This window comes from Caretta caretta, chromosome 4 (genome assembly GCF_965140235.1).
Source record: "Caretta caretta isolate rCarCar2 chromosome 4, rCarCar1.hap1, whole genome shotgun sequence".
Classification (NCBI taxonomy): domain Eukaryota; kingdom Metazoa; phylum Chordata; order Testudines; family Cheloniidae; genus Caretta; species Caretta caretta.
The window spans coordinates 40,054,869-40,079,685 of NC_134209.1; the positions used below are offsets into that span (position 1 = coordinate 40,054,869).

A 24,817-nucleotide genomic window follows, 5' to 3' on the forward strand; every position below is an offset into this window, starting at 1 on the left:
AAAGCACAGCAAGAGGGGGAGAACAGCTTATTCACAGTTCAGTCAACTCCCAGTGTCCATTGTAGGCTCATAATAGCTCCTCCTATCATCCCGAGGGTGCATGAGGTGCTTTACTGCCTGCAATGATCCACCACAATAAAAGCCATAATTTTGGTCTATACTGTTAAAATGACCTTGATCACACTGTTCTTTTCTTTTCTTTTTTTTTACGTTTTTGATTTGTTGTTGTGATTCTAAATTTTGTACTCTACCTAGGTTGAAATTCATCCCTGTACAATGGGCTACCACAAGGCCTGTTCTCCACTTAAGCTCTCAGCATTGGACTTCAGTGGGACTTAAAAATAGTGCATGAGCCTTGGGCTGGCCCTTGGCACAGGCAGGCATTTTACCTCTAGAGAACTCTAATGGGCACAAATGGAAATTAAATATGAACAGATAGGTAAATCAATCAATCTAGGGCACGCAGGTAAGCAGAAAGCACATTTCAGCTCTAGAAACAGGGCTCTCATCATGCGACCTCCAACAATGGGAAGTATTCCCTTAGAATGAAAAGTAGCCTGCATAGCTTGGTACTCCTGGAAACCTGCAGGCACCATGACTGGGGAGTGGTCATAAAGGCCTTCTTCATTTATTCACTAAATTGAATTAAGTGGCTGCTTTTATAAGAAAGCCCTTTTCCCAGTAAAGTTATACAGTAAGACACCACTTTAGATAATTACTGTGTTTCTTTATCATTTATTATATGAAAATGTCCAGGGGAAAAAAGTGCTAAACATTTAATAGAAGAGCTACTCTTTTTCCGTCCTGATGTGAACAAAACTGTGTTGCCTAGGATAAAGGCAGCACTTGTCTCTAACAGCACTTTTTCAGAATCCATGGCTTAATGCAGCTTGCAAAGTAGTTAGACCTCATCTTTTATTTCCCTCATAATTGTGCATTTGCAAAGGTAGTAACATCTTTTCTTCAAAAAGTTGAAGCAAAGGGGTTCATTACTGCAGAAACAAAACAAAAACACACCCATAAAGCATGTGTTCGGCGTTTCATTTAAATTGAGTTTGAAGTAAATTAATGTCAATGATGTTGGAGTTTTACTTATTGTATTTGAAGTGCTCGGCTTCTTATTCTGATTCAGTAAGGCAGTCGTCTTTTTGGCTCGCGCATCCCCAGGGTGAAGACCGGAAGACCTGCCGCAGGCGTGCTGCAGACAGAAGAAGACCGGAAGACTTACCACAGGCGGGCCCCCGGAGAGGAACACCAGCCGTGGATGTGCAGAGCTGCCGCCGAAGGAAAAAAATGGTGGAGTGCCATCTGGCGGCGCTCCTGGTGCCATGCACCGCCTGGGGTGTGCGCACCCCAGTTTGGAGACCAGCCAGGTGTCCCTATCTTAGTGGTAAGTAGAGTACTGCATCACACTGGTGCAAGAATCCCCAATGGAGCTGGCCCATCCACTAATGGCCAGATTTTGCCAACTTGCCAACATTAGTTTGAGTGATTAGTATTCCCATATGGTGACTTGTGGAGTATGGTACAACCCAACTTGAGGAAGGGTGGTAGGATCTAGCTCCAAGAGGGCCTGATCCAAAGCCTATAGAAGTCAGTGAGTCCTTTCATTGATTTCAGTGGGTATTGGATCTGTCCCAGAAAGCAAATACAACAGCATCTTGGATGGGTACAGAAAGTGCAACAAACTCAGTTGAGGGATCAGTCAAGGATTATGCCAGGACTGGAATTGTGCTGGCTTCTGTGCCTGGCACATAGGAGAAAGTCTGCTTGTAATCTCTCCCCGCCTATGCAGGGCCATGTTTGAGCACAATCTAGCCCAGAGATCGGCAACCTTTGGCATGCGGCATGCCAGGGTAAGCCCCCTGGTGGGCCAGGCTGGTTTGTTTACTGGCTGCGTCCGCAGGTTCAGCTGATCTCGGCTCCCACTGGCCGCGGTTCACTGCTCCAGGCCAATGGCGGCTGCAGGGAGCGGCGCGGGCTGAGGGATGTGCTGGCCACAGCTTCCTGCAGCCCTGATTGGCCTGGAGCTGTGAACCGCGGTCAGTGGGAGCCGCGATCGACTGAACCTGTGGATGCGGCGGGTAAACAAACTGGCCCAGCCCGCCAGGGGGCTTACCCTGGTGGGCCACGTGCCAAAGGTTGTCGATCCCTGATCTAGCCCATACTGAGTTTCACTTCATTCCAGTGAGCAGTTCCATTTTCACATGTGGCTTATCAATCACAGACTTGGGCCAGTTTTATGCTACACTTTTCACTTTATGTCTTAGTATAATAAATACCCAAATATTCCAAATATTGACAAGTAGGTATCATTTAGATTTTGTGTAGGAATTTTGACTCTATTGTTAAGAAATGTCTGACTCAGTTCAGCAAAACACTTAAGCACATCCTGAAGTCCTATTCCTACAGAGTAATCACTTAAGCCTGTGCTTAAGTTAAGGTGCTTTACTGAACTGAGGCCTATGTGACAAAACACAATTTAGGATTCACATGTTGAGGCGGGATCAGTTATTCTGGCTTTGTCTAATATATGCTTAAAAATCTGGAATTAAAGTGATCCTATAACGCCTAATTCAATGTCTTTGTTAGCCCTGGTCTACACTAGGACTTTAGGTCAAATTTAGCAGCATTAAATCGATGTAAACCTGCACCCGTCCACACAATGAAGCCCTTTATTTTGACTTAAAGGGCTCTTAAAATTGATTTCCTTACTCCACCCCTCACAAGTGGATTAGCGCTTAAATTGGCCTTGCCGGCTCGAATTTGGGGTACTGTGGACACAATTCGACGGTATTGGCCTCGGGAGCTATCCCAGAGTGCTCCATTGTGACCGCTCTGGACAGCACTCTCAACTCAGATGCACTGGCCAGGTAGACAGGAAAAGAACCGCGAACTTTTGAATCTCATTTCCTGTTTGGCCAGCGTGGCAAGCTGCAGGTGACCATGCAGAGCTCATCAGCAATTTTCCAGAATTGCAAAAGAGCTCCAGCATGAACTGAACGGGAAGTACGGGATCTGATCGCTGTATGGGGAGAGGAATCCGTGCTATCAGAACTCTGTTCCAGTTTTCGAAATGCCAAAACCTTTGTCAAAATCTCCCAGGGCATGAAGGACAGAGGCCATAACAGGGACCCGAAGCAGTGCCGCATGAAACTGAAGGAGCTGAGGCAAGCCTACCAGAAAACCAGAGAGGCGAACGGCCACTCTGGGTCAGAGCCCCAAACATGCCGCTTCTATGATGAGCTGCATGCCATTTTAGGGGATTCAGCCACCACTACCCCAGCCGTGTTGTTTGACTCCTTCAATGGAGATGGAGGCAATACGGAAGCAGGTTTTGGGGACAAAGAAGATAATGATGATGATGACGTTGTAGATAGCTCACAGCAAGCAAGCGGAGAAACCGGTTTTCCCGACAGCCAGGAACTGTTTCTCACCCTGGACCTGGAGCCAGTACCCCCCGAACCCACCCAAGGCTGCCTCCTGGACCCAGCAGGCGGAGAAGGGACCTCCAGTGAGTGTACCTTTTAAAATACTATACATGGTTTAAAAGCAAGCATGTGAAAGGATTACTTTGCCCTGGCATTCGCGGCTCTCCTGGATGTACTCCCAAAGCCTTTGCAAAAGGTTTCTGGGGAGGGCAGCCTTATTGCGTCCTTCATGGTAGGACACTTTACCACTCCAGGCCAGTAACACGTATTCGGGAATCATTGTACAACAAAGCATTGCAGTGTATGTTTGCTGGTGTTCAAACAACTCTCTATGTTATCCTCAGGAGAGTGAGATATAATTCATGGTCACCTGGTTGAAATAGAGTGCTTTTCTTCAGGGGACACTCAGAGGAGCCCATTCCTGCTGGGCTGTTTGCCTGTGGCTAAACAGAAATGTTCCCCGCTGTTAGCCACAGGGAGGGGGGAGGGTTGAGGGGGTAGCCACACGGTGGGGGGGAGGCAAAATGCAACCTTGTAACGAAAGCACATGTGCTATGTATGTAATGTTCACAGCAAGGTTTACCCTGAAAGAGTGTAGCCACTGTTTTATAAAATGTGTCTTTTTAAATACCGCTGTCCCTTTTTTTTTTCTCCACCAGCTGCATGTGTTTCAATGATCACAGGATCTTCTCCTTCCCAGAGGCTAGTGAAGCTTAGAAAGAAAAAAAAACGAACTCGAGATGAAATGTTCTCCGAGCTCATGCTGTCCTCCCACACTGACAGAGCACAGACGAATGCGTGGAGGCAAATAATGTCAGAGTGCAGGAAAGCACAAAATGACCGGGAGGAGAGATGGGGGGCTGAAGAGAGTAAGTGGCGGGCTGAAGACAGGGCTGAAGCTCAAATGTGGCAGCAGCATGATGAGAGGAGGCAGGATTCAATGCTGAGGCTGCTGGAGGACCAAACCAGTATGCTCCAGTGTATGGTTGAGCTGCAGCAAAGGCAGCTGGAGCACAGACTGCCACTACAGCCCCTGTGTAACCAACCACCCTCCTCCCCAAGTTCCATAGCCTCCACACCCAGACACCCAAGAACGCGGTGGGGGGGGGGGGCACCAACCAACCAGCCACTCTGCCACAGAGGATTGCCCCAAAAAAAGAAGGCTGGCATTCAATAAATTTTAAAGTTGTAAACTTTTAAAGTGCTGTGTGGCATTTTCCTTCCCTCCTCCACCACCCCTCCTGGGCTACCTTGGTAGTCATCCCCCTATTTGTGTGATGAATGAATAAAGAATGCATGAATGTGAAGCAACAATGACTTTATTGCCTCTGCAAGCGGTGATCGAAGGGAGGAGGGGAGGGTGGTTAGCTTACAGGGAAGTACAGTGAACCAAGGGGCGGGGGGTTTCATCAAGGAGAAACAAACAGAACTTTCACACTGTAGCCTGGCCAGTCATGAAACTGGTTTTCAAAGCTTCTCTGATGCATACCGCGCCCTCCTGTGCTCTTCTAACTGCCCTGGTGTCTGGCTGCACGTAACCAGCAGCCAGGCAATTTGCCTCAACCTCCCACCCCGCCATAGACGTCTCCCCCTTACTCTCACAGATATTGTGGCGCACACAGCAAGCAGTAATACAGTGGGAATACTGGTTTCGCTGAGGTCTAAGCGAATCAGTAAACTGCGCCAGCGCGCCTTTAAACGTCCAAATGCACATTCTACCACCATTCTGCACTTGCTCAGCCTGTAGTTGAACAGCTCCTGACTACTGTCCAGGCTGCCTGTGTACGGCTTCATGAGCCATGGCATTAAGGGGTAGGCTGGGTCCCCAAGGATAACTATAGGCATTTCAACATCCCCAACAGTTATTTTCTGGTCTGGGAATAAAGTCCCTTCCTGCAGCTTTTGAAACAGACCAGAGTTCCTGAAGATGCGAGCGTCATGTACCTTTCCCGGCCATCCCACGTTGATGTTGGTGAAACGTCCCTTGTGATTCACCAGAGCTTGCAGCACTATTGAAAAGTACCCCTTGCGGTTTATGTACTCGCAGGCTTGGTGCTCCGTTGCCAAGATAGGGATATGGGTTCCGTCTATGGCCCCACCACAGTTAGGGAATCCCATTGCAGCAAAGCCATCCACTATGACCTGCACGTTTCCCAGGGTCACTACCCTTGATATCAGCAGATCTTTGATTGCGTGGGCTACTTGCATCACAGCAGCCCCCACAGTAGATTTGCTCACTCCAAATTGATTCCCAACTGACCGGTAGCTCTCTGGCGTTGCAAGCTTCCACAGGGCTATCGCCATTCACTTCTCAACTGTGAGGGCTGCTCTCATCTTGGTATTCATGCGCTTCAGGGCAGGGGAAAGCAAGTCACAAAGTTCCATGAAAGTGCCCTTACGCATGCGAAAGTTTCACAGCCACTGGGAATCGTCCCAGACCTGCAACACTATGCGGTCCCACCAGTCTGTGCTTGTTTCCCGAGCCCAGAATCGGCGTTCCACAGCATGAACCTGCCCCATTAGCACCATGATGCATGCATTGGCAGGGCCCATGCTTTCAGAGAAATCTGTGTCCATGTCCTGATCACTCACGTGACCGCACTGACGTCGCCTACTCGCCCGGTATCGCTTTGCCAGGTTCTGGTGCTGCATATACTGCTGGCTAATGCGTGTGGTGTTTAATGTGCTCCTAATTGCCAAAGTGAGCTGAGCGGCCTCCATGCTTGCCTTGGTATGGCGTCCGCACAGAAAAAAGGCGCGGAACGATTGTCTGCCGTTGCTCTGACGGAGGGAGGGGCAACTGACGACACGGCTTACAGGGTTGGCTTCAGGGAGCTAAAATCAACAGAGGGGGTGGCTTTACATCAAGGAGTATTTCAGGCAGGACTTCACGGAGGGTTCCAATAAGAAATGGTGCACCTAAGTTATTGTTCTTATTGGAACAAGGAGGTTAGCCTGGCCTCTGATTGATACATGGCTAGATTTACCTCACTGCACCTTCTCTGTGAGTGACTGCAGTGTGACCCAGAGGAATGAGTCCCCTAGACAGGGGAGGAGGCAAATGAGTACAAAACAAATCTGGTCTATTTCTTGTTTTGATCCACTCCATCTATCTTTTACATCTTTGGCTGGCAGCAGACGGTGCAGAAGGACTGCATGCCATCCACATCTCATGGCTGCTCAGCAGAAGATGGTGCAGTAGGACTGCTAGCCATCCTCATCTCTTGCCTGCCCGGCAGAAGATGGTACAATACGACTGCTAGCCATCCTCATCTCTTGCCTGCCCGGCAGAAGATGGTATAGTACGACTGCTAGCAATCCATATCGCCTGCCTGCTCACCATAAGACGGTTCAATAGGACTGACTGCAGGACTAAAGAGAATGATCTGGTGATGTGACTCCAAATTTAGTCCCTGCGCCCATGTCTGCCCAGGCGCTCCCAGCTGACGTGGCCAGGAGCACCTCGGACATGACGAGAACGGTTACCAGTCGTACTGCACCGTCTGCTGCCAGAAGGCAATGGGTTGCTGCTGCTGTGTAGCAATGCCGTACCGTGTCTGCCAGCACCCAGGAGACATACGGTGATGGTTACTTGAGCGGGCTCCATGTTTGCCGTGGTATGGCGTCTGCACAGGTAACTCAGGAAAAAAGGCGCGAAACGATTGTCTGCCCTTGCTTTCACGGAGGGAGGGAGGGAAGGGGGGCCTGACGATATGTACCCAGAACCACCCACGACAATGTTTTAGCCCCATCAGGCATTGGGATCTCAACCCAGAATTCCAATGGGCAGCGGAGACTGCGGGAACTGTGGGATAGCTATCCACAGTGCAACGCTCCGGAAGTCGACTCTAGCCTCAGTACTGTGGAAGCACTCAGCCGAGTTAATGCACTTAATGCACTTAGAGCATTTTCTGTGGGGACACACACACTCGAATATATATAACCGATTTCTAAAAAAACAACTTCTATAAATTCTACCTTATTCCGTAGTGTAGACATACCCTTAGAGAGTCTGACTTCAGGTACTGACCAAAAGTTGTTGCCGCCTGGTGGTTGTTTGGTGTTCTACATGAAATGAGCTAATGATCTCAGTCTATTTCCCAGTGGACATTATCAGGCTCTAGTTAGAACTCTTGTCTAATTGAAACCTGCCTGTTTCAGGCATCTCCTTGTAGATGTCTAGCTATCAGCTCACACTGAACATGGCTAAAACACAGCTCTGAATCCCTACCACTACCTCCTTTTGTAGTCTTTGTGGACAACACCACCTTTCTACTTGTCACCTGGGCCCATAATTTGCTTATCTTATCACTCTTATCACTTGGACTCTCTCTCTCTCTTTGTCCTACATCCAGGCTATGTTAAAGTCTTACAGATTCTTTCTGTATTAACATATCTAAGATATCCTATCCATCCAAACAGTTAAACCTTGTCCAAGATCTCAGTTACTGCAGCATTCTTTTCTCTGGCCAGGTCACATGCAGTCTTGCCCTGCTTGTATCCATTCAGAATGCTGCTTGCAAAGATAATTTTCTTAGCCCATTGTTTTGATCATGTTGTCCCTCTCTTAGCATCCTCCTTCTTCTCTATTCATCAAACATAGGCTACTTGTCTTTACTTACAAGGCCCTTCAGGACCTTTCACCACTCAATTTGTCATCTCTGATTCAGTAACAAGTGAGACTCCTGTCTCTAATAAGACCATGATGCCAGTCGCCATTGCTCACTTATTAAATCAAACAAGCACGTCTGTTTTTTCTCCCATGCTGCCCCTCAACATCTCCACAAGCTCCACCTAAACATCTACAAAACTAATACATTATCCTCCTTAAAACTCTCCAGTGCCATGATGTGTACAAAAAACTTGACAGTGGTTAGGCTGCTGCTGTGCTGAGACCCTTACTTGTCATGCTAATCAGTTTTGTTTCATAGGGTTTCCTTGTACTCCCCCATTTGTATGTGTCCATCTGTGTTGTCCCTCGTCTTGGACTGTAAGTGCTTTGGAGCAGGGACTACCACTTTGTTCTGTGTTTTTACAGCATCTAGCATGGTGGGATACTGGTCCATGACAAGGGATCCTAAGTGCTACCATACTGGTGCTACTGCTAATTTAGCAGTCTTGACGGATAGGCTAAAGGCCCTGCAGAAAACCTGCAGCAGAGTTCTGTGCGGCTTGAAAGCATCTCTCTCTCTCACCAACAGAAATTGATCCAGTGAAAGAGACGACCTCACCCACCTTGTCTCTCTAATATCCTGAGGCCAGTATGGCTACAACAACACTGCACAGGCTAAAGGTGACAGTCACATCCTGCAGAGTTTGCTCAAAACTTCTGCAGCACAGGAGCACGTAGCTCCCCTCTTACTCATGGTGGTCCTTTCTGCTTAGGAAAACATAGAGGGCTATGTGGGGAAGCGTGTACTGCAGCTTACTATGCTGCACCTGTTCTGTGGATAAACAGCAGACTCCAGGTTTCCAGAAGTGTCAAGTGGTACATTTTAGGAGCAGAACATTCACACTGATATAGAAAGGATCAGCCAAGCCTGAGTTCATTTACTTCCTCTGCAGGAAGGCAATAGTTATGGATAAATTCTAAAATTCATTGCCAAAAAGGTCTGTCAGGTGCAAGGGACAGATATATTAGGAGAAGGCAAATGATGCCTGATAGCCTATGAAAACGAGAAAGGATTAATCCCATCCTTTGAAAAATCTAAACCTGTACAATCATCCTAAAATATTTTGGTATGGGTATATTAATTTTGGTTTCTTTTAACAAATTCTAAGGAAATAATTTCCCATTCTCTCGCATCTCATTTTTTTTCCTGGGCAATTACTGAGTACATGAAGAATGAAACAATAAAACCAACAGTATGATGCATAACAGTGAGCTGCCTTTACAGTGGGTATTAGGTCCATTTAAACTTTATATACAATATGATGGAAAGGATTTAATAAGTTATTTTAAACACTTTAAAAGAACTTTCTCAGAGTAGGAACCATACAGCCTCATGTCATTTTAGGCTTGGGCCATTTTATCATTATGAGTAGTAAGGTTATTCATGGAACCTCAATAAAGTTCAAGTTAATGGTATTCAGGAACACCTGAATAGAGTTGTATATCTTGATACTGTATTTGTGTTTACAGTTCTCATGTTTTTAATGCCTTAAGGGAGCCAATTGTTGGGCAAAAATAACAGGATATCTGTTTTTATCATATCTTCACCATCTGGGAATTGTGCTCATGGTATTTTGGCCCTTGGTCATTAAAAAAGCTTGTGATGAACATAAAAAAAAATAAACACAAAGTTCCCTGGGCTGCAGTGTATACCACACACTGGTGCTGAAATGGTTAATTGGAGCTGGACCATTCAGTGAGGCCACCAGGTTGTACCTGGAGATTGGGCTCTGCTCAATGAAAGATAAGTGCCAGCTGGTTGCTATAAAGAAAAGAAGCCCAGAGTAGAAGGAGGTGAAGTCAAGTGGGAGTTGCGGGGAGAGAGAGAGAGAGCACGGTGGAGGGAAAGAACTCTGAAGTCCCTCTCTTGGCAGTAGAGTACTGCAGGGTTGAAAAGGAAGCCCAGGGGAAGAGTTAGCCTAGGGATCCTCTCCTGAGTGGAGATCTCTGGCAAGAGGCCAGGAGACAAACAGAGAAGGCATTGGGAGTCCCTGCCTTGAAAGGAGGGTAAACCCTGATTGGCTCTGGAGCATGAGGAGAATACAAGTACATAGTGGGCCTAGGATGGGGCTGTGTGAAAAGCCAATAGACTGACTAAGGTAGGAAGAAGCCCAACGAAGACGCAGGATTGGTCTGAATAGATGACATTGCTTGCTTATTATAGATTCCCTGGGCTGGAACCCAGTGGAGAGAGAGGGCCTGGGTTCTCCTACAGGCCCACTCAGAATGGTGGTGTGAAGACACCAGGGGCAAAAGGACTAGTAAGTTTGGAATTGGACTTGGTGTGAGGCTGTTGAACTCTATTACCGGGGGGAGTGACTATAAGTGACCTGGCTGGAAGGATGAGTCACAGAATCATAGAAATATAGGGCTGGAAGGGACCTCAAGAAGTCATTGAGACCAACCTTCTGTGCTGAGGCAGGACTAAGTAAACTTAGACCATCCCTGACAGGTATTTGTCTAACCCATTCTTAAAGATCCTGCAATGATGGGGATTTCACAACCCCGCCTTTGGAAGCCTATTCCAGAACTTAAATACCCTTATAGTTTATATATTAGGAAAAAGTTTCTAACTTAAATCTCCCTCTCTGTAGATGAAGCCCATTACTTCTGCTCCTTTCGATGGACATGGAAAACAATTGATCACCATCCTCTTTATAACAGCCATTACAATATTTGATGAATGATTAGGTCCCCCCTCAGTCATCTTTGCTCAAGATTAAACATGCCTAGTTGTTTAACCTTTCCTTATGCCAAGTTCTCTAAACTTTTTTTATAATTTTTGTTCTCTCTCTCCAACGTGTCCACATCTGTCCTAAAGTCTGGATCCTAAAATAGGATACAGTTCTCCAGCTGAGGCCTCACCAGTGGTGAGCAGAACAGGACAATTACCTCCCTGGTCCTACATATAACTGTCATTAATACATGCCAGACCTTTTTCACAAGGGCATCGTATTCACTCAAATTCAATTTGTCATCTGCTTTAAACCCCAACAGCTTTCCAGCAGTACTCCCACCTAGCCAGTTATTACCTATTTTGTAGTTGTGCATTTGACTTTTTCCTTCCTAAGCGAAATACTTTCACTTATCTTTGAATTTCATCTTGTAGAATTCAGACCAGTTCTCCAGATTGTAGAGGTTATTTTGAATTCTAAATCTGTCCTCCAAAGTGCTCACAAGCGCTCCCAGCGTGGTGTCACCTGCAAATTTTATAAGCATACTCTCCGTTCCATAATCCAAGTCACTAATGAAGATATTGAATAGTACTGGACCCATCACTAACCCCTGTGGAACCCCACTAGACATGCCCTCCCAGTTTGACAGTGAACCATTTACAATGCTCTTTGAGTATGGTCTTTCACTTAGTTATGCATCCACCTTACAGTAATTTCATCTAGACCACATTTCTCTGGTTTGCTTATGAGACTGTCATGTGGGACTGTGTTAAAAGCCTTACCAAAATCCAGTTATATCACATCTATTTCTTCCCCCTTATCCACAGGCCAGTAACCCTTTGGCTCTGCACTAATCGTCTTCTTCTCTTTCAAAGTATTTGTTGGCAGGGAAACCAAAATGCGGAGAGCCTGCTATGCCACAATGAGGCAAGCCAGCAGTGAGTATGCTCTTCAAAAGTCCCTGTCCTGTAAACTTTTATTCATGTGAGCTTGCTAACCTGCATGAGAAATCCCATGGAAATTAATGGAGTGTTTGTAAGTCTGGACTGAACACTGGAAACACAGATGAGAAATACTTTCTATTGGAAAGATTTTTGTGTTTTGTTTTAAATTTTGATAGAGTAGAACAGACTTACATGAAAGCCTGGGAAATAAGAGATTTGTGACAGGATTCCGAAGCATTCCCCTGTGCCTGAAAAATAAGGAGTTAATAATTCCCCATGTGCTCCTGGGAGGGGCTGTAAAAGTAGCTGCTTTTCCAGACTCAACCCTCCTCACATCCCATTTGATACTTATAGATTCAGGATGTTTGTGGAAGCACTTTCATTGCTAGTCTAATCCCTATAAAGGATTTATGGATGTTGCACTGAACAGTAGAATTTTTATAGGCCTACAATAATCTAAAACATTTTTTCTACTTAAACTTCATGTGTTCATCCAAGTAACATTTTCTAATGTTAGACCAGAAATTGACAAAATGTTTGTAATTATTAATTATGGATCCAATAGAAGAAAATGTACAGTAGTTTGGCTGGGCTCTTTCATAGATCATGTACTGCAGTTAGTGAGGTGTAAATTATTTGAACCCATGGATTATAAAATTGCTTTAATCTAAAAAAGGCTGAAATTCATCCTTGGATGAAAAGAGTTTACTTACTAAATTGGTCCTGGAAGGAATATCCAGTTAGCATTGCCACTGCAGTGACATACCGAGTCAGGGCAAAACTGAAACCAATCTGCACTTGAAAGAGCTTGGTTACTGTGAATATGTTATGTTATTGCCACCTACCATGGTGCTATCTCACCAATTTTATTACCTATGCCTCTCTAGTGTAGACAATGCTTTAAAAGGACAGTTCAAGAAGACTGAATTTGTTGACTTACTCCATGGCTTCTGTGTTCATCCATCCTTGGTACTAATTTCACATACCATAAGTCTGAAATTAATTTTCGTTAAGTCCAAAGTTCATTCATCTAGCTTCATTACCCAAGCCACCTGTTCTGCTTGTTCACATTTAGCAAACAAGGCATTGAAGTTTAATGGTCCAATTAATCCCATAATTAATTTTGATGGATGTAATAGGTGGCAGCATGAACTGCCATAATAGCCTCAGGTTTTGAGGTATGGTCTCTGTCAACCCATCGGAACAAATTCTGTTGTCCACTTTATGCTATGTAGTAAAAATGTCCTTTTTGTAGTTTCTTGTCTTGTAGCTAGGTCTTCTGTTCTTACCAACTCTATTCTTAACAAGTTTTAATATATAGTCACTGACCCTGCTTTCCAGCATGTTGCCCATCTACCATGTAATACTCTTGCTTTATTTGACTGAGATGGTGAGAAGGTTTGAGAATAAGTCTGGCAAATCTTGATAGGGATAATAATACCATCTCATTAATTGCAGCTTTAACCCTTTGACTTTTTCCTTTTCACACCCTATAGGAAGCTGTTCACATAATGAATACTATTATCTTTCCCTGACACATTTTAATAGCAGGCACATCTATTTATCATCTTTTCTACAGATGGGAAGATTATCTTTTCATGTAAAGATTAGGTGTTACCTTACAGATGATGAAGCTTTTATTTAGAGAAAACATTTTTAATATATTTTTCAGAATAACAAAGGGCTTGTGTCAATGACATCTGTCTGAGATGCAGCATAGGAGGACAAAGCACCAAAAGTGATTTGACTTGAAGCATTGCTTTCCCAAGCAGTATGTTACTTTAGGATTAAAGAGATAGTGGAAAATGCGTAAGATCGTGGCATGTGTATGGCTTTGAAGCTTGTCTCTCTCACCAACAGGAGTTGGTCCAGTGAAAGATATAATCTCACCCACCTTCTGTCTCTAATATTCTGGGACCAACATGGCTACAACAACACTGCATACAACTTTTGAGGCTGACAGTTCCAGAAATAACTTCTGGGTATGGTAGTAGCAGATAAAACAGGAATAGCACAGGTCAAGGCAGGTGACAATCACTTGGCTATAAAACTTTGTAATGATGTGCTAGAAATGCACAATTTAATGTACTTCCAAGAAGGAAATAATTTCTCTCCCCAGTCTACTTAGACAAACTTGAATGGCATATGGACTGGCTCTTAACTGGAGGCAGGATCTAAAGCTTTCAGAGGAAACAAAATACTAAGAATGCCTGCCACCTAGTTTAAATAGTATGTAAATTATTCTGAAAACAGAAACAGTAGCTGAATGAAGGGAAAGAGCATGAAAGAAAATGTTGTTTAAGGTTCCAATGATGAGAATTCTAACCCTGAAGTAAAAAGTATGAGAATTCAAGCATGTGAAAACTCTTTAGACTGCTATCTAATGTCCGATAGTAGCACCCCTACTTCTCTTTACTATTTTGTGCAATTCATATAGGATAGAGTGAATGTGTATTACCAATGGATTCTCTGCAGTACTATACAATAGCATTGTATAATGTATATACACAAGCCTTGACACGGTGTCTGGACATGGCAACATGTCATTAGTCTGTGTGTGCTGATAACTTGGACAATCTGCTCTTCCTGTATGGGTTGTGTGGAATGCCAGAGAAAAGCCAAGAATATTTCCTGAGGATTCATTTGTTGAGCTACACTCATAAATACCTTCTCGTTTGTGAATTTGTTAAGGATCACTATCTTAATATTCTTGTTGTGATGGAGAGAGGGCTCAATTCTATACATAAGGTGTAAGGCTAACAGAATTCTGTCTGGTTACATGTGGAAAAGTGGCTATTTCTTAGTGTGCTTTATTGTCATTTTTAAAATTTATACTCAATATTGTTTTCAGCACATTACTGTAAAGTGTTTGCTTAGGGGTGTCTTAATCTGAGCTTCTAGAGGTTCACTTGAAAAAATATATATTTAAAATTTCTTGAACTTGTCACTCTTTTTTATTCTGGGTGAGTTTTCCAATTTTCACCTCAGTAATTTAACTCTGCCTCAGAAACAAGTAATTCTGTCTTCTTTTTATATTTGGCTTCCCCACAGCGTATGGCTTCTCAAATTCATGTCAAAGATAAGAATCTTGACTTTATTAAATCCAAACAATCAACAAACTATTTGGAGTATCTTTTTCTCTCTAGACAGCAATCTTAGATATCTATGTTCTTGTATTCTGGGCTTCCGTATCACACACACAGTATGTTAATTAATCAAATAGAGGGTTCTCATCTTAGTGGTTATGGCATCTTTCCTCTTGTAACCACTATTTCAATATCTACTTTCCAAATTTGTTCATGTAATTGACACTATTGCACCTGTGTGCTTACCGATTTACTTCCTGGGATACTATGACACAGTGGGAAACGTTATGTATACTTCCAGGCTCATAGGACCACAAACACTTAAACATTTTGGCACAGGCCAAGTCTGGCTTTTATTTATACTGCAACGAAGAAAGAAGTTGAGTTGAGGCTGCGTGTTGACAGCGTCAGGAGAAGAGAGAATGTGGACAGAGTCAAGTGTTGGGGTCATTAAAATTGTCAAAAAACACACGCACAGTGGAGTATCATTATCTTTACCTATTAATTTTATGCTAAAGTTAGAGAAAAGATGAAAAATGCAGAGGGTTGAAGAATAGAATTTCCTATTCTTGGTCTAATCATTGGCCCAAGACTCTTCATCTTATCAAAACAATTTTTGTCACAAAAATGTTGTACCAGAATTGTATTACTATCCTCTCTCACAGAATAGATAGAAGCAAGTTATTACTTTGACCTTTACAGTATATGTTGGCTATTCCCTTTTTATAGTCTCTGTAAAGTTAGAAGAGGAATTGGAATTGATGAACAAATAAAATAAAGAACACTGTAGTAGTTGAAAAGCTAGGGATGAATGTGCATTTTAATGCTCAGGTGATTTTGACACTAAACACTTAATAGTTCCCCATATTTATACACTTATTAAAAGTTTCTTATCTACAGATAATTGGGCCTGGAAATTATTTTCTCATGAAAATGATTATAGAATGAGAGCACAGCTGAGAAACATGAGTCATTCTCATGGCAAAGATTTTAATAAGAAGGAAAAATATCTCCCAAGTCTTGTTCTAAAGTTCAGATTGGTGTTGGGTAAACCTCAAAGGTTGGCCACTGAATTAGATTCAGGGAAGCATCCAAAAGTTCAAATGTGTATGTAGCGGTATCTTGTAGCCCTGTATATGTTATTTAAAAAAAAAAAATCTCACCCCATTTCCAGTAATTTCTGGTCTTGGCTTGGCCAGAAATAATGCGACAATAGCCTCTGTTGAAATGTTTCTGTCCTTTCCTCCTAGCTCTGGCTGAAACAGGAAGCTGAAAAATTCACAAATGGCGAGTGTGGGGAATCCAAGACAAAAGTCAATTCCTAATATCAGGGCAGGGCTTAGTTCAAGTTTTGAGCATAGACAGGACACGTGCTGCTGCAGCTGGTCGGGGGGGTGACGGTGGGGGCCAAGTCCACTGGTCTATAGGTTAATTTGGCCCTGGGATGGTGGGTCCTCTTCTGTCTCGGAAATGGATACTCTCTAAAATTCACCCATATTGTCCTGAACTTTTGAAATGCCGTAAAGCTGAGGCTCTCCAAAATACCAGGAATGGTTTTAATCATCTCTAGCTGTAAAGTGATCTTCCTTGATTTCCATGTAATTTGGAAGTTACTTTGAGAAGAATGTGGGTATGTTGTAGGGCTGCATAGAGTCAGACAATGGGAATGTCTCCAAAGCTGTTGATAACTTGATACGTTGTTTAGGTGTTAACCATTTTCTTAGCAAACTTGTAATGACTTCTAAAGAAGTCTTGCAAGTGCTATTCATTAACTGCTAGCATTTTATATGCTTTGCCCACCATTCCCAATAATCAGTACCTCATTGCTTAATGTCAAACTCCCCTAGTGTTGTTGTAGATTTACTCTTCAGAATAAATTGCAATCAGCGCAAGCCCTCCATGTGTTTAGGTAACTAGCCAAGTTTCTCTTCATTTGAATAAAGGCAGAGCTGTAGCTTTTTTTTTTTAAATTGAGTTTTGCAGGAAGAACAAAAAAGAACCTACTTTGGAGCCTGATCTATTAATTTGCCTTTGAGTGACAATTACAAATTCATCTTTCCAAATACCAGTTGCCTCAGAAATCATACCTCACACCAGTGTAACTGAAGAGCTGTCTAAGGGCTCCACTGATAACACTGCCGATGCAGTTACTTTACGTCCCCTACACTATTAATCCTCTCATTGTACATTTGCAAGGCATGAATTCCGATACATGCCCATTGTAGGCAGAGAGATAATATGGAGAGGCATAATGAAAAGAGGGGCTTGACATCATGTTAAAAAGCCTTTAATTAATGAAAAAAGAAAAAGGAGTACTTGTGGCCCCTTAGAGACTAACAAATTTATTTAAGCATAAGCTTTTGTGAGCTACAGCTCACTTCATCAGATGCATTCAGTGGAAAATACAGTGGGGAGATTTATATACATAGAGAACATGAAACAATGGGTGTTACCATACACACTGTAACCAGAGTGATCACTTAAGGTGAGCTATTCCCAGCAGGAGAGTGGAAACCTTTTGTAGTGATAATCAAGGTGGGCCACATCCAGCAGTTGACAAGAACGTCTGAGGAACAGTGGGGGGTGGGGGGATAAACATGGGGAAATATAGTTTTACTTTGTGTAATGACCCATCCACTCCCAGTCTCTATTCAAGCCTAAGTTAATTGTAACCAGTTTGCAATTAATTCCAATTCAGCAGTCTCTCGTTGGAGTCTGTTTCTGAAGTTTTTTTGTTGAAGCATTGCCACTTTTAGGTCTGTAATCGAGTGACCAGAGAGATTGAAGTGTTCTCCAACTGGTTTTTGAATGTTATAATTCTTGACGTCTGATTTGTGTCCATTTATTCTTTCATGTAGAGACTGTCCAGTTTGGCCAATGTACATGGCAGAGGGGCATTGCTGGCACATGATGGCATATATCACATTGGTAGATGTGCAGGTGAACGAGCCTCTGATGGTGTGGCTGATGTGATTAGGCCGTATGATGGTGTCCCCTGAATAGATATGTGGGCACAGTTGGCAACGGGCTTTGTTGCAAGGATAGGTTCCTGGATTAGTGTTTTTGTTGTGTGGTGTGTGGCTGCTGGAGAGTATTTGCTTCAGGTTGGGGGGCTGTCTGTAAGCAAGGTCTGGCCCGTCTCCCAAGATCTGTGAGAGTGAGGGATCGTTCTTCAGGATAAGTTGTAGATCCTTGATCATGCACTGCAGAGGTTTTAGTTGGGTGAAGGTGACGGCTAGTGGCGTTCTGTTATTTTCTTTGTTAGGCCTGTCCTGTAGTAGGTGACTTCTAGGAACTCTTCTGGCTCTGTCAATCTGTTTCTTCACTTCAGCAGGTGGGTATTGTAGTTGTAAGAATGCTTGATAGAGATCTTGTAGGTGTTTGTCTCTGTCTGAGGGGTCGGAGCAAATGCGGTTGTATCATAGAGCTTGGCTGTAGACAATGGATCGTGTGGTGTCATCTGGGTGAAAGCTGGAGGCATGTAGGTAGGAATAGAGGTCAGTAGGTTTCCGGTATAGGGTGGTGTTTATGTGACCATTGCTTATTAGCACCGTAGTGTCCAGGAGTGGATCTCTTGTGTGGACTGGTCCAGGCTGAGATTGATGGTGGGATGGAAATTGTTGAAATCATGGTGGAATTCCTCAAGGGCTTCTTTTCCATGGGTCCAGATGATGAAGATGTCATCAATATAGCGCACGTAGAGTAGGGGCATAAGGGGACGAGAGCTAGGAAGCGTTGTTCTAAGTCAACCATAAAAATGTTGGCATACTGTGGGACCATGTGGGTACCCATAGCAGTGCCACTGATTTGAAGGTATACATTGTCCCCAAATGTGAAATAGTTATGAGTGAGGACAAAGTCACAAAGTTCAGCCACCAGGTTTGCCGTGACATTATTGGGGATACAGTTCCTGATGGCTTGTAATCCATCTTTGTGTAGAATGTTGGTGTAGAGGGCTTCTGCATCCATAGTGGCCAGGATGGTGTTTTCAGGAAGATCACCGATGGATTGTAGTTTCCTCAGAAAGTCAGTGGTGTCTCAAAGATAGCTGGGAGTGCTGGTAGCGTAGGGCCTGAGGAGTGAGTCTACATGCCAATGCCTCAGATGATGGGGTGTCCAGGATTACCAGGTTTATGGATCTTGGATAGCAGATAGAATACCTCAGGTCGGGGTTCCAGAGATGTGTCTGTGCGGATTTGTTCTTGTGCTTTTTCAGGGAGTTCCTTGAGCAAATGCTGTAGTTTCTTTTGGTAACCCTCAGTGGGATCATAGGGTAATGACTTGTAGAAAGTGGTGTTGGAGAGCTGCCTAGCAGCCTCTTGTTCATATTCCGACCTATTCATGACGACGACAGCACCTCCTTTGTCAGCCTTTTAGATTATGATGTCCGAGTTGTTTCCGAGGCTGTGGATGGCATTGTGTTCTGCACGGCTGAGGTTGAGAGACCACACTACATAATCCATTGTCTACAAGTACTCCTTTTCTTTTTGCGAATACAGACTAGCACGGCTGCTACTCTGAAACCTTTAATTAATGAGGCATTTCATGTCTCTTGCATACTTTTAAAGTCCTAAATAGCCATAGTTTTAAAGGATTGAAGGGATGTAGTTGGACTATTAGCAACACAAAGTAAATGCCAGCTACTCTTTTCAAAGCCTTCTAGCTTTCATCACAAATTGTTCATTTCGTTTAGCCACTACTATCAAATGTGCTGAATTTCTTTGATAAAGTGGGAAGGCTTGGCTCCCCGAGTTCAGGAGCTTGCCTTTAATATTTCCTTCCAAACTCCCTTTGGGAAACTGCATTTGTCACACACAGTCATCTCTCAGTTTATCTTCACTGTCAAACCCTTGGCACCGTTCATGGTTTCTTTTTATGACCTAATGAGGAGGTATAGGGAATAAGCCAGCTAATTGCCCAGTAGAGTTTCTACTGCTAGGGTTTTGTAATAAAGTTCATTTTGTAAACATACGAAACTTGTTTTTGGATGGGTGATATTGTGAATGGCAGATTCATTCCTGCTGCCATGGGAGATAAGGACCCTGTTAAAGATCTAAACAGAGCACTATGGAAATGCTTTTTATATTCCTTGAACTGAATCTAAAGCATTTAGCTTCGGGGGGATACAATTAAGTACATTTTCCAGATTTCCTTAATAATTACATTTCACTTAGTTTAAAATTACCATGCCCCCCCCTACCCTCCCCCGTTCCCACAAGAATAGAGTTAAGGCAATAACTGGTAAGAGTCTGTTAAAAGATGGTTGCTTGAGCAGGGCCTAACAGTTGCTTCTTTAAGAGATGCTGGCACTTTGCCCTCCAAAAAGGAGCTGTTCAAAGTTCTTTCCAATATTTTCCACAGGGTGTTACTAGTTATTAAGGACATGGGTCCAACTTGCAGGTGGTAGCCTAAACTTCCTTAAGCATCCAGGACTTGGGTGAGTGAAACTGTTTGCAACCTATACACAGAAGACATTGCATTCATCCCACTGTAGGGGGACCATATTTCCCAAAGGGAAAACAGGACACCACAGAGTTAGCCTGAGCCTTCCCCCATTCCCCCAGGTGGGACTAGCCCAAGCCACTTACCTGGGCCCTTCCCACCCCCAACCCTGAGTTGCATTGCTGCTCACTCCCCCCTCACACCCCACTTTTTGACAAAAGTGGGAATTTGTTCTGTTTGCTCTTGCCAACTGATCAAGACTACATGATGTATTCTGGGCTCAGAAACACTCTTGGTAGCCCTGACATCTCCCTTTCTAGGCCCTCTATTCTAAGGGTGTGATCACTTGTACTGTCTGGGAGCACTTCCTTCTATGTTCCTTTGTATGTTTTTGAAACAACTGAAGCACCCAAGAATCCATCCTATGGTTTAATGCATACTGCATCAGGACTTTGAGGGTCCCCCCCCCCGTTATTGTGGAGTGGTAGCAAGCCAGAGTTTTATATGTAGATAGCCAGAAAGCCTGGATGGGTTTAATTAAGGCTAATAGTTATTTACATTAACATAATTTTTGTATTCCAAGGTCACAACTGTCTAAGACACAACACTAACACTAGTAGTGAGCAGAATTTGGTGGTGTCCTCCTATGTGAATTTTAATTGTGATGGAGAGTTTGTGGCAGAGTTGGAATAACTGATTCACGAGTATTTCACAAAGTGTTTTTTGTTCAGTTTGTTATGACTCATGGGATTATGTTCATTATTCACAAATGTTTGGATAACTTTGGGATGACCAGTCAGACTAATTGAGTATGTGCTCACCAAAGCAAGTTAGAGTTCCATCATTGGGCCCAATGTTTGCAAATCCATTTTAAAGAATTTTAGCACAAAAAATGAACAACAGAAGGGCTTATTTATTTGGTTACTATCCTACTTAGAATGTTCTGTCGTCCGCCTAAGAAGCGGAAACAATACAATCTGATCCATGTGACCAATTGCACAACTACTGAGTGAATTGTCAAAGTAAATGGTTCACTAACAACGTATAAACTGAAATATTGATTATACAAATAATTAAAACTAATGAAATACATTGAAAAAAATAATTGAAAGGATCAGTTGATTTTCACTGTAAAAGGTGCTAATTTCTAATGCATAGCATTCGTTACATGAATAGGTAAAGCAGCTCTTATCTGTGTACTGAAATAGGCCAGATCCAAAACCTATTAAGTCATAGAAAGATTCCCTTGACTTCTGCTGGATTTGGATCAGGTCAAAAAACAGCTACTGTTCAGAGAATAAACAAAGCTGATCCCAAGAAGTTCCAGGATCATCACTTTAGTTCTGTTAATAAGGCAGGCCTTCTGTTTCCACATCTCAAGGACACAATTGTATGCTTGACTAAATGTTACTCAGAGCCTCCTAGAATTGGAGTAAAGAGTTAAAATCCAAACATTTACATCATTTGTTTGAACAGCCACCACATGGTGGGGGGGGGGGGGGGAACCCTGTCAAAATCAATTGCAATTTAAACAGAGTTCTTTTATAACAGTCTCAAATGCCATTCTGTTTGAAATAAAACACTTCCAATACTTTACAACGTAATTGCTAGTGATTTCAGCAGGAAAAAAAATCAATATAAATTTACTTAGCAAGGTTTAATGGAACAGTACCTTTCTCTTAGCTTTGAGCTGCTCGTGGTATTTGTCAGATGTGTCACCTGGAATCTCGCCTCCCCAAAGGGTAATTCCAACTATGGTATAAGTGATACCCATGACAAGCAGTGGAAAGCAATACACTAATACAATCACAATGACATGATACCTGCAATAAAAGAGCATTGAACTGATAAATGCTTTGAAAGGAACTATTCAGATAGAATTTTCTGAATGTTTGAGAAATAAGACATTTTCTCTACTACCTAAGGGGTCAGTCTCAGATGGAGTAAATGGTGACTGTTTACACCAGCTGGGGATTTGGCCCAGTATTGTGTTTTTTACTGTCCATCATGAAAGTCTTAAGTAAACTGCATTAAAAGCAGATGGAAAACTGTTTAAGATCTGAAGTCATTATTAAAACCTATAGTTCTGATTCTGAACTCATACTGGCTGCTATTTATCAGGAGTAACACAGTTACAACACTGTAAAATAGTGTCACTGAGACCAGTTTTCTGGGTAGACAAATATTGCACAATAAAGTACCCATAAACAACTTTTAAAATCCAAATATTTGAAAAATTGGCATCTTCAACTACTGAGATCAGTGTACAGACTTCCTCGTTTACCCTGCAATGCATGGGGTTGCCTCAAAAACCTATATAACATAAGTCCTAGTTTTAGTGGCAGTGTGGTGAACTGCTATTGAAGAGCAAACACAGAATTTTAACTTTGGTCCTGACAGGTAAATGAAAGAAGATCTCCTTCCATATAAATTTGTCACTCATAAGTAATGTACCATCCCAAACTCCTGCAGATTAAGGGCTAGATCCTTAGCTGGTGTAAATTGGTGTAGCTCCATTGTCTTCTGTAGAGCTACGTCAATTTACACCAGATGAGGATATGGCTGAAAATCTCTGTAACCCAGATTGTGAGCATGGGATAGGTATAGGGCTTGGTTTCTTGGCCTGCAAGTTATTCTTGCGATCCCTCTGTAAAATTAAAATAAGCCTGCAGTTTAGATATAGCCATGCCTGAGTATAAAAGCCGAAAAGCTTACGTAAAGTGCTGTTTTGGACCACCTGGCCATGCTACATAGCAAAGAGTTCTTCCAGGCATCACTTTGGTTATGGAGTAGAGGCACTGGGGAAATGCAAGCAGGAAAGCCAAAATCCATATACTCCCAATGACCACCTTCGTTACAGTTGCAGACAGTCTGGGCTTCAGGGGATCGATAATGGCCATGTATCTGTACAAAAAACAAACAAAAATCCTTCATGTGAGAAATCGTCAGTGTTTACTGTGTTCCTATATCAAACCAGCTTGTCCAAAGGAGTGACAAGATGATAGTTATTTTCTTGTCTTGGGAAGGCCCAATGGTATTATATTCTTCAAATGATCAGTGACGTGACCCAGCTCCCATTAAAGTCAGTGGGAGGTGGTTTTTTTTTTTCCTCTTTTCTTTTTTCATTTGCTTCAATGGAAGTTGATTCAGACTCTTACTGTACGTCTACACTGCAATTAAAAAATGCTGGCTGGTCTGTGCCAGCTGACTCAGGCTCACAGGGCTTGGGCTAAGGGGTTATTTAATTGCAGTGTAGACATTTGGGCTAGGGCTGGAGCCTGGGCTCTAGGACCCTGTGAGTTGGGAAGGTCCCAGATCTTGGGCGGTAGCCCAAGCCCCAAAGTCAACACTGTAATTAAATAGCCCTGTAGCCCGAATCAGCAGGCATGGGCCAGTCATGTGTGTCTAATTGTGGTGTAGACATACACTACAACACCACATGTTCTGTAACTAAGAATGAGGTTGGGGGAGAACCACAAACCTAAAACCATGGCAAAGAAGGTGTTTTTTTAAATTTCCAGCTAAAGGGAATAAGGAATGTTTTTAAAATGAACATTTTATGTTCCAAGTACTTTAACAGTTTCCCCTACTTTTCTGTGTCTAGTAAAAGGTTAAAAGGAGTTTTAACAGTGTGCCTGCCATGGTAATAAGGCTGAGGACTCTTGATGCCAAACCCTAAACCTTATTTTACACCGTTTAATGTTGGACAGTGATTGGGTTATGTTAAAACTTTGGCCTGTATATTCCATCTACGTTAATACAACAGTTGTCTCACAGAAATACCTGTAGTAATATAGCAAACCACATTTGGCTCATGATCAAGATAGGATGCTTCAGTAATCTTTTGCTGCAGACAACAGATTTGTTGTTAAATTTAAAATTAACGACCAAATTCTAAAAGTCACAGTGGTGTCCAAGACAAGCATATGGCTAGAGTCTACTTTAAGAGCTGCGTTGTATCTAGAAAAACTGATACATACCCATGCATTTTATTAAGTAGGCATAAGTTTCCTTCAGTTTCACGCAATCAGCAATACAAACAAGGCCAGATTGTGACTGGCCCTGCAAGGTGGGAGGATGGTGAGAGAAACTTTATCTCCTTGTTGCACCCCTGCTGAAACACCACAAAAGATGAAGGCACGAGTAGAAATGTGGGTCTAAGATAGGGAAATTATTGCAACCTCTTGCAATTTTGTTAGTGATGTTTGAGACAGAATAGCATCTATCTGACTCTCCTGTAACTGTGTTGGCTATACATTTAAGGTGGTACCTCATAGAAAACTATCAAATAGGAAAATACAGCCTTTCAGTCACTACAGTCTCTTCAGGAGGACACAGGATAAAGAACACGATGGAAGGAGCAGGGGGTCTGGGGAGAGGTGTACATTAAAAAGTGAAAATTAACGTAATCGTTCTGCCTTTTGATCTCTGAGTTGATGGAAAAAGCAAATCAGAACGAGACCACCAGTCCACACTTGTATATTTAATGTGCTTTTTACATATCTCTGCATAGCTCTGCTTTGATCTCTAAACTGAGTTCCAAATTAACACTTTCTCCACTAAATTC

At 43.0% G+C, this 24,817-nt stretch overlaps 1 protein-coding gene across 1 annotated transcript in view; it reads right to left on the reverse strand.

Annotated features, from left to right (window-relative positions):
* TACR3 (tachykinin receptor 3) overlaps nt 1-24,817 on the reverse strand; it is a 71,293-nt gene that overhangs the window by 21,503 nt on the left and 24,973 nt on the right. The window contains exons 2-3 of the mRNA XM_048847269.2: nt 22,966-23,154; nt 21,923-22,073 (exon numbers count right to left, since the gene is read on the reverse strand). Coding sequence (XP_048703226.1) covers nt 21,923-22,073; nt 22,966-23,154 — 340 coding nt within the window. The remainder of the gene's footprint in view (nt 1-21,922; nt 22,074-22,965; nt 23,155-24,817) is intronic.